Raw genomic sequence first — 9,984 nt, 5'->3', positions numbered from 1 at the left:
TAATAAATTTAATTTTTTTGAATTAATATTAAAAAAATATGAAATTATTTCATCTAAAATAATTGTATTTTATAAAAATGTTATATAAATATAAGATATAATTATTTATAATTATAATACGCGGGTACCCGCGGGTATCCGGTTTTAAAAATTCTATTATCCGGATTTGGATCCGGATTCACGGGTATTAAAAAATCAGGATTTGGATTCGGATTTGAAAATTACGAGTACCCTAAAATCGGGTATCCGTGAGACGAGTATCCGACGGATACCCGATTTTCGGGTATTTGTGTCCAGCCCTACTGCGCACCATTGCATAGTTTAGCTTTTTGACTTCATCTCCGAAATTCCAAAGATACCCTTACCTCATAATCCATGTCAGAAACCCAATCCATTATACCCTTAGAAGCCCATAGCCCATTAAAGGCCCATAAAACATAAAAGGCTCGTATCTCATTAAAGACCCATTGCCCATTGAGGGCCCAATCCATAGAAAGCCCAAGAAGACATAATCCGAATGCAAACAAACGAAGAAAAAACAAAACATCATCACACTAAGCTTACATTCATGGCGGCGCGACCAACTACCGTCGTACGGAAATCGTTATCTGTTTTTTCCATTTGATAGCTCGATGATCGGCCAAGAGATTGCGGGATTCGATTCCGATCAGGGAACGTTCATAACCTGGATGGATTGCAACATGTCTGAGACAGCGATGACGAGATCACCGGATTTGATCATCCCTCGAGCTTTGAGCAAGGCGAAGGTCTTGTTAAGGTTGTTCTCCATGTCGTCCGAGAAGCTTAGACGGAAAGGGATGAGTCCCCATTGTAGGTTTAGGCGTCTCCGAACGGAAGTGGTGGTCGTGAAGGCGAAGATCGGGCAGTCTGGTCGGCATCTGGACAGGAGCGACGCCATATGTCCGGTCTTCGTGTAAACGAAGAGTGCATCCACTCCCAGGTTGTTCGCTGCGGATTTTCGAATACGAAAAACATGAGAATGGATGTCGGAAAAAAAACATCATCAAACACGAGGAAGTTATGCAAGTTACGAACCCATTTTGGCAGCGGAGCTGCAGATCTCTTCAGAGATTTTGTCTGAAAAGGTAGAGCCTAAGGCCTGAAGTTCCATGGCTTCATGCCGTTTCTCTTCCCTCCACCATTTTTCGATCCTCAAACTGACACTTCTAAGAACAGCAAGTGCCTTATCTGGGTATTGCCCCATAGCTGATTCGCCTGAAAGCATCAACGCGTCGGATCTCTGCCTCACAGCTTCAGACACATCTGCCACTTCTGCCCGGGTAGGAGTCGGGTACTCGATCATAGATTCGAGTAACTGTGACGCAACGATGACCGGCTTGTTAAGCGCTCTACAGAACCGAACGATTCTCTGCTGAGCCGATGGAACCTGTTCCAGTGGTATCTGAGCTCCAAGGTCCCCCCTTGCAACCATGGCTCCATCTGATGCTTGTATGATCTCTTCCAAATTTGTCAGTGAATCAATGCTCTCAATCTTTGCAATAACCGCAATCTCCCTGCCATCAGAAAGGGAGTACCGATAAGTTCAAAACGTAAACGAAGAAGGGAAAACAGTCAGTAGCGGCTCCAGAGAGATATATATGAAGTTATAATACCCTCCACGGGAACGGGCAGCAAGGTAGCTTTTCAGATGGTTAATTACTTCAGCAGACTTGACGAAAGATACTGCGATGAAATCCACTCCTTCTGTGATTCCAAAATCAATGTCCAACCAGTCCTGAAAATCGGATTAAGTTCAGTACCATTGGCAGAATATATAAGGTGTCAAGACAAGTTGGCTGGGACCAGACCTTGGAAGATATGGTTGGAAGCATGGCATTACGCTCTCGGACAAGACTCCCGTCCCTCCAAAAAGTCAAGTTAGCTCGAGGAAGCAACAGCCCGGGATCAGTGCAAAGGCACTTGACATCAGGACCGAACTTCTCTATCACTTCAAATCTAACCATCCCACCATCCACCAGAAGCTCATCCCCCACTTTTACATCTGCAAAATGGTTCACACATAGTCTCCTCAATGTCCCCAGTTCCCATTTCCTACTAAAACACACATGATTTGATGATCCAGAATCCTTAAAACCCAAAAGAAATTTCCAGAAACAACTCATTGGTTGCCGTTTATGGTAGTTTCTGACATTCCAATACTGTAAATGGTAAACTACAACAAAGATTCTCACTCTTAAACATCGTAACTACTTTCTGCAATCTCGGATCTGCATAAGTTAATCTACATTGTCGGAGAACTAGCTCTAATCCCCAAATATTCATGAAGACAAATCATCATCTCCGACATTCAGAAACATAAACCACCATAGATAGATAGATACCTTCTGCGAAACCATCATAGTTCACACTGATGGTGCGTTCCGGTCGAGAAGAATCAAATGCCCTTACAGTAAATGTCCAAATCTCACCATCCTGAACCACACCATACAAACTCAAGCTCGGACCAAAGGCCAAATTCTAAGGTCACAGAGTGAAATGGAGAAGACGAACCTCTGCTTTAGCCGAAGCTTCACCACCGAGATCGCCCATGTGAATCTCGCTGCCCTCAGTGTCCATCATGATCGCGACCGCGAACCCTTTCTCTTCGTTGAGCCTCCGAACACTGCGGATGACATTGCGGTGCCAGTCGCGCGTGCCGTGGCACATGTTGATTCGCGCCACGTTCATGCCGCCGACGGCGAGCGCCTCCAGCTGCTCGAACCCACACGTCGCCGGTCCGATCGTGCAGATCAGCTTCGTCCTCCTCGTGCTCCTGAACCCATTCTCCTTAAGCTCCGCCTCCGTCACCGCATCGACATCAATCCCCGCCGTCTCCACTGCCGGAACAGCCACCGCCGACGATTTCCCCTCCGTCGTCACCGACCCTTTTCCGTTATCAGAGAGAAGCACCTGAGACGAGGAGGACTCGAGATCCGGAGATGGAGTCGGAGACGAGGAGGCTCTGATGGTGGGGTATCTGGGGGCGGTGGCGGGAAATCGGCGGAAGGAGGGGAGGCAGTGTCGGGTTCGTGGTTGAGGGAGATGGGCAAGGCGAAGAGCGCGTGAGTGAGAGCAGAACTGGAGAGACTGAGACATGGTGGTTGACCGGAGAGCTAGTTTCCGGTACACCGGGAATCCGAGAAGTTGGCTAGCGAGAGAGAGAGAGAGAGGAGGTTTTAGAGATGGCGGATATAACGATGAAGCGTTTGAGACGACAATGTGATTTTCATTTGTATTTTTCTGCAGAGTTTTGTTTGGGGAGATGGAGGTATGTTCAGGTAGGTGAAGGTGTAGATTTTCTTATCCACGTGTCAACATTTCATTGGTTAAGAATTTTATCTGAGGTGAAGTGAAAACACTTCAGAAGATAAATCACAAGAAAAACAAAGACAACACTAATTCGTTTATGTTCTGATCACAGGTTAATGTTCTTCCTGTCACTCTTTTGCACTCCTTGTTTTTTTTTTTTGTCTCTTTTATAATAAGATTTTTAAACTCACTTAATTTTCATGATTAAAATTTCCTAATAAAATAATACTGTAGTATTGCAAAACTTTCAATTTCTATTTTGTCTGTATAATATTATTCCTTTTTTTAAGCTAAATTACTATTTTACCATTCTTCCCGCATTTGTTGTCCTTTTGTCTCGAGGAGGCCCAGATCGCTATACGCTACCCCCAGACTGCAAAACTTAACGAGGAAGAACCCAAAGTTGAACTCTTTTTCTCCCGTTTGTTCTCCATTCTTGAGCTTCTGGATCTTTTCCTCGCCGTTGCTTCCGCTTCTTTTGTTGCTGAATCCAGGTTCGATCACAGGTTTCCAGTTTATATCTCGTTCTGATTCTTCCGTAGTTCGGTAATCTAGGGAGATTCTTGACTCGTTTTGATCCGAATCTGATCCGGGTTTCTCTTGACATCGATGTTTTTGCCACGGTTAGATCGAATCGGGTTCATGTTCTAGCAGAGTTCTAGTTTTGGGGTATATATTGATTGGTCGGATCGGGCTATAGCTTAGGGTTTGGTCGAAGAATCGATTTCGATCTCTCTGCAGCTTTTGCCCGTAAACCCCTTTTAGATGTCACCGAGAAAGATTGAATTTTTTAAACTCTCTCTCTTTCTGATTAGGTTTCGGTTACAAATAGCGAAATGGGAGCATTCGTATCGAGATTCTGGTTCATGCTGTTCCCAGCGAAAGAGTATAAAATAGTGGTTGTCGGCTTGGATAATGCCGGTAAAACGACAACCCTTTATAAGCTTCACTTGGGTGAAGTTGTCACTACGCATCCAACCGTTGGGAGCAATGTCGAGGAGCTTGTCTACAAGAATATTCGGTTCGAGGTACTGAGACTTTCTCGAAACCGAATCCGTCTCTTGAATCATGGAGTTGGGTCTCTGGGTTTTAGTTTATATGTCGTGGAGTGGAAGTTATAATCTTTATAGGCACATCCTTGTTCATTAGTCTATATGTCATAAAAGTTATGTTTATGTTCTTGTTCAACACCCGATTGAGCACGATTTGCCGTTTTTGTGAACCCTTTAGGTCGAAGCATCCATTTTTCTCCTTGGTAGCTTTGAAAGCATGCATGCATTCTCGCAAGTTCTTACTGTGCTTAGATACAAAAATGTCATGTTATTGCAGAAGTTGAGTTATTTTGGAATCCTTCCATTAGATAGTTTTGTGAATGGTTCTGTTTGAAGGATAGCTCAGGCTTGAAGTAAATGCCGTAGTTTTCTGAATAGCCTTTAGTGGACTCTTGCTCAAGAATGTCCCGTGATTCAATAGTTGTTGTATCTCCCTGTCTGAGCCCTCGGCAAGGAAATTTACCAAGTAATATCATCTTGTACGGTTTATGATAAGAGCCATCTACTTCAATACAAGGTGTACATTTGGATTCTGTGCAATCCTTGGGAACATTCGGTACTTCTATTTAGTCTGGTGAATCCTTTGCCAGAAACATGTTCCTCGTGTAGAATCCATTGCCCTAGATCTGATTTAGTCGTTCATTGGAAGAACAAGCTTCGCTGTTCTTCTTCCGATTTACATGGCTAACAAACACTGTGATTTTTATGTTTGTTTTTTCAGGTTTGGGATCTGGGTGGACAAGACAGGCTCAGAACATCATGGGCAACATACTACCGAGGAACACATGCTGTGATTGTGGTGATTGATAGCACGGACAGAGGCAGGATTTCCATCATGAAGGACGAGCTCTTCAGGTTACTCGGGCACGATGATCTTCAGAGCTCGGTCATACTCGTGTTTGCAAACAAGCAGGATTTGAAAGAGGCGATGACACCGGCCGAGATTACAGATGCCCTTAACCTCCACAGCATCAAGAACCATGACTGGCACATCCAAGCAAGCTGTGCTGTCACTGGAGAAGGATTGTATGATGGGCTCGGTTGGATCGCTCAGAAAGTTACCGGTAAAGCTCCCGGTTAGAGACAAGTTGAGAAACTTGATCAGAGATACCAAGGTTGTCTTTTTTTATGTCTTTCAACAGTCCATTTCCTCTTTTTCTGTATTAGTTCCAACCTTTTTGGTTGTTCGGAATGAATTGAATGGTTTTCATTTCTTACAATACCCAATCCGGGAAGAAAATAGATAAGGGAAGACCATATTTTATCTTCTGATGTTGGCCTCTACTATCATTGGTTCCTGTATGTAAATTCCCAGACACATGGATTCAGTAAGCGAATGCCAATGATCTCTGGTTATGGAGGAGATACAACGGAGCTGTAAATATCTGTAGACTTTTATCTGCACAATGAATCACTGACTGGTGAAACTGGAAAATTGCTGTGGAAACGATGTGAAAACAAAATGCAAACTCTTCAGGGAACAACAATGATCAAGGGAGATATCATCATCAAAGAATGGGGCATCCACATCGTTTCGGTTCTCGAGGCCCTTCAAACCACCGATCCCACACGGGATTAACCGGACCTGCAGTTCTGCAAGTAGTTGACAAACTGCTAATCAGAAGAATCTTTCTGATAGTGTGTGTGTGTGTGTTGGACATTTGAGATATGAGAGAATGAGAAAACTGAATAGAGATTAGAGAATGAGATCTGAATTACTCGGGAAGAAGAGGGTCGGGTTTGTTATCCACACTGTCGGAGAACCTGCATTTGCCATCCATGAAGAAGCAAAGGATTGTTCAATTTGATGGGTGAGAAGAGAGTCTGGTTATGGTTTTTGTGAAAGGGGCTTACTCTTGGCATGAAGCTGATGCTTTCTTCATCTTCTCCAGCTGCTCCAGCTCTTCCTGTCCATAACCGTACACTTGAGAAAGAATTTTACAGACAGGGAAGAATCATATGAACACTTTGAATCCAAACTCACGGCCACAAGTTCAACAAATCTGTGATTTTTCGTCGCCTACTCAGAGAATCAATCCGAAAACGTAAATCAAATCAAACCCATGATTCTTTCTTCTGGAAAGTTTCAGACTTTGACACTCCTATACGTACAAGATCAAATCATATTTCCTATACACTGTTCCCTCCAAAACCAGAAGTAACGGCAAGAGACAAAATATACAAGGCTGATCCAACACTATAATTGAGGGCTTCATCTACAAGGTGATGAAACAACAGAACCCAATCCAGATTATCGGCAAAGCTAAATCAATCACTAAGGAAAAAAAGATCGGAGATTACCTCTAAGAACCTAGCTTCTTGTTCGAGCCGTTTGAGTTCAGCTTGCATCCGATGCTTGCCTCTCGAGTCAGCGACTCGCCCTGAAAGCTGAACCGACGACTCGGAGCTACTCGGTTGCATCACTTATCGACCACCGATCCGATTCACACCAGAAAAGGAAAAAAAACGAGAACCCTTTTCTTGAGACAGAAGAAAAAAAACTTTTTTAAGATTTTCACTCAAGACGAAAAGAACACCATTAGACTGAAGAATTCAGAAATGTTCACAGCCACAGGACACCATCGAACTGGTCTGAACCAGACACCATGTTCGTCTATAAACACACGGATCTTTTTTGTGTTTCTGGTTGGTGATTACAGTAGCAAGAGAGAATTGTAGGGTTCATCAAAATTTCTCGAAAAAGTTTTCAGATTTTTAGTTGGATAATTCCAAAGGGAGAAGCTTTCTGATGATTGAAAGGGCCGAAGAAAAGTTGCAATTTTTGAAAAAAAGGGGGCACTTTCCCATTCCTTTTTCAGTTTTGTATTTACATTTGTATGGAAAATCGAAAGCCAATACGCCCTCCTCGTTTTTACAATTTCGTTTTCGTTTTCGTTTTTGTCTCTTGCGAAAAGTTGCGTTGAATTCCAAACGTGGGCCTGCTTTTAGCCCAGTGGCAGAGTTGTAATTTTCATTTATTTTTGTATAAAAATGTATTTTTACGGTCAAATAAATGCAGCGGAACTTATATCTTGCCATGGTTGAGAAAAATGTTTAAATTAAGTTACTACCATCATTTATTTTATTTTATTTAAATCCCATGTATTATATTCTAGTAATTAGCCATAGTTTTTCTATATATATTTTTTACATGAAAATTATTTTCTAATAGAATGGGCAAACTATTCTTAAAACCAATAGATAGGTGCCATGTCAGTGATGACGAGAACAAACAACGTGCGAGCATCCACGAGACCGTGTGATACACGCGCAACATTGTGCGCGTGGCGGTGCAGTTTTCGCAACCACTTTTTCTTGTCTAATGTTTGACCTGTTATTTGTTTTTTTCCTTCCAACCTTAATGATGCCTCCTTCCTGCCTCAAATGAATGACACGTGTCAACCATCTATGCGGCTTTAACACGGCCCAATGAAAATTATTCAATAATAGCCCATTTGCATAATGAGCCTCAATTGGCCCATTTCTGAGTTTGTCTTAAAGTAACAAATTGGTAATATTTTTTTATATATAAAATCTATAAAAAATTCTCAGCGAATAACTAAGTCCTTGAATTGGAAGTGACTTTTGGATTTTTAAAATCCTAAAACAAAAAATAACAATTAAGTTTTTATAAAAATAGTTTTCTAAAAAATCTGGAAAGTCACTTTCACCACAAAATCAACTAAAAACTAAAAAAAAAATTCTTTTTTGGATTTACAAAAACCAAAAACTAAAATCCAAAAACAAAAAAACGAAAAACAAAAACTCAAAATAAAAACAATTACCATTCAATGTCTAATTTCTAAACTTTTAATTTAATAAATTTATTTTTTTATAAAATATGTTATTATAATTTTCATTAATTTGTATAAGAAAAAATTTCGATTATTTTGATATATAAATTATTTTGGGAATTGTAATAACACAGTTTATAAGTTTAAAAATAAATTATCAACCTAAAAGTTTAGAATTCATTTTCTACCATTTCAGTAGTTCAAAATTTTTTATTTTACTCTTTCTCTCACTATATAAATAAAAACCAGTAAAAAAATCAATATCTCCACACTTTTACAAAATGTCTCAGGCACAAAAGCTTATACATTCTGATATACAGAAAACCCAAAATCCACACCTTTTATATAAATTGAATTCCCCTCATTTTCCTCACATATCAAAATCAGAAAATATAACAATCAATCTTTTCCTTTCGAAAAAAATAAAATAAAAATAAAAATAAAAATAAAAATAAAATTTTGTCAAATGTGTTTTACTTCATCACGGTGGCACAGCAGAGGCAAGTGCCGAAGAGTGAAGCTTTGCTCCGGCGTCTTTCTCCGCCTTTCGGAGAGTCCGACGAGGGTTTCTTGTCACGCAAGTTATCTCCCGAGCCCCCGGGTTCTTCGTAATGATCGTCCGCTTCATTTTTCTCGTCCTCTTTCTTCAACAACGCTGCAAAAACCTCCTTTCTCGATCTCTCGGATTCGCTTCTTTTCATCGTAATCGTTTTCTCTTCCACCATGACCGTTGTTTCGTACATTTCAGCCTTATCTTCGTACAACAATGGAGTTCTGTCCGATGAATCCTCTGCTCTTGCTTCGATTTTTAGGTCAGAACCGAAGCTAGGAGATCGCATCTCTGGTTCGGATTCTCCGATGTTGTCAGTCTCAGTTTCTGCAACTTCTTGCTCATCGTTTCTTGCGACACAAGAAACAGGAATGTTTTCCACATCCTCTGCAACCTCTTCCTTCAAACACTTGTTTTTGTTGCTTGAATGGCAAGAAACCTCAGAAAGAAAACGTTCAATGGGTTGAACCAGTGGATCTGTCAGAACCCTAGCCGTGTTCCTTCTCACAGGGAGAGATCGGGAACGGGACATTCGTCTAAGATCGGTTTCACGTCCTTCCATGCATCTTTCGATCATCTGAACTTCGATGCCACTCTTCTCAAATGGATCGATCTCTTGCAGAATGGGTTCAACGGGAGGAACATCATCATCATCATCAACATCATTCTCCAGATTCAGAATCTCTTGTTCTGCATTATTCTCAGACAGATCTCCATCACTACTTGACTTTTGTGTTTCCTTTGATGTTTCATCTACTTCTCTGTCTCTGTCACTGTCTTTAGCTTCAATCTTCACTCTCTCCAGAGAATTTTCTTTGTCAGGTTCAGTTTCTTCTTGGACTGACTTCTCATCTGGATTCTTGTCTCCACCAGATTCTGTCCCGACCGATTCGTTCCCAACCTTTTCAGTTTCGGGCTCGGGAATCTCGCCCTTATCGACCACCCTCGATTGATCCATTGGTTCACCTGACACATAAGACTTGAGCGATCAAAATACACTTTCAAAAACTCCGAAAACAATGGAGAAAACCAAAATCAGACCTTCTGTAACCGATGTCTCTGTCTGAAGAAAATGATGATCAACTGCCACTGAAGCAACATCTGATCCGTCTGAATGTATCTCTCCCCTGATTTCTGAGAGCCCCAGCTCTGCAGTCGCATGTTTTCCATCTCTTTGCTCCTCGGATCCTTTTGTTTGCGGTTTGGTTTCATCAGATGTGTTCAGAGGATGAACTCCATTCTCTGTTTTCCCTATAGA

The 9,984-nt window shown here is 41.4% G+C and overlaps 4 protein-coding genes across 4 annotated transcripts in view; 1 reads left to right on the top strand and 3 right to left on the bottom strand.

Moving 5' to 3' along the window:
* Positions 1-431: 431 nt before the first annotated feature.
* On the bottom strand, positions 432-3,251 carry LOC104808583 (plastidial pyruvate kinase 1, chloroplastic). Its single transcript, XM_010534289.2, has 6 exons — positions 2,533-3,251; positions 2,364-2,454; positions 1,830-2,023; positions 1,635-1,756; positions 1,057-1,535; positions 432-969 (listed from the first exon to the last, which is right to left on the bottom strand). The coding sequence occupies exons 1-6, from the start codon at positions 3,115-3,117 to the stop codon at positions 668-670; spliced, it is 1,773 nt and encodes a 590-aa protein (XP_010532591.1). The 5' UTR covers positions 3,118-3,251; the 3' UTR covers positions 432-667.
* Positions 3,252-3,681: 430 nt separating this feature from the next.
* On the top strand, positions 3,682-5,649 carry LOC104808582 (ADP-ribosylation factor-like protein 5). The gene is made up of 3 exons (XM_010534288.2): positions 3,682-3,824; positions 4,146-4,358; positions 5,104-5,649. The coding sequence occupies exons 2-3, from the start codon at positions 4,167-4,169 to the stop codon at positions 5,461-5,463; spliced, it is 552 nt and encodes a 183-aa protein (XP_010532590.1). The 5' UTR covers positions 3,682-3,824; positions 4,146-4,166; the 3' UTR covers positions 5,464-5,649.
* A 105-nt stretch (positions 5,650-5,754) lies between these two features.
* On the bottom strand, positions 5,755-7,211 carry LOC104808581 (guanine nucleotide-binding protein subunit gamma 2). The gene is made up of 4 exons (XM_010534287.1): positions 6,684-7,211; positions 6,237-6,289; positions 6,102-6,146; positions 5,755-5,975 (listed from the first exon to the last, which is right to left on the bottom strand). Exons 1-4 carry the CDS (start codon positions 6,801-6,803, stop codon positions 5,891-5,893), a joined length of 303 nt encoding a protein of 100 aa, XP_010532589.1. The 5' UTR covers positions 6,804-7,211; the 3' UTR covers positions 5,755-5,890.
* A 1,406-nt stretch (positions 7,212-8,617) lies between these two features.
* The window catches only part of LOC104809081, a 2,088-nt gene continuing 721 nt past the window's right edge, over positions 8,618-9,984 (bottom strand). The window contains exons 3-4 of the mRNA XM_010534978.1: positions 9,768-9,977; positions 8,618-9,692 (exon numbers count right to left, since the gene is read on the bottom strand). Of these exons, the coding sequence (XP_010533280.1) occupies positions 8,650-9,692; positions 9,768-9,977 (1,253 nt within the window). The 3' untranslated portion in view covers positions 8,618-8,649. The remainder of the gene's footprint in view (positions 9,693-9,767; positions 9,978-9,984) is intronic.

Source organism: Tarenaya hassleriana, unplaced genomic scaffold (assembly GCF_000463585.1).
Source record: "Tarenaya hassleriana unplaced genomic scaffold, ASM46358v1 Cleome15, whole genome shotgun sequence".
In the NCBI taxonomy this organism is placed as follows: Eukaryota; Viridiplantae; Streptophyta; class Magnoliopsida; order Brassicales; family Cleomaceae; genus Tarenaya; species Tarenaya hassleriana.
This window is presented reverse-complemented; position numbering and strand designations above follow the sequence as displayed.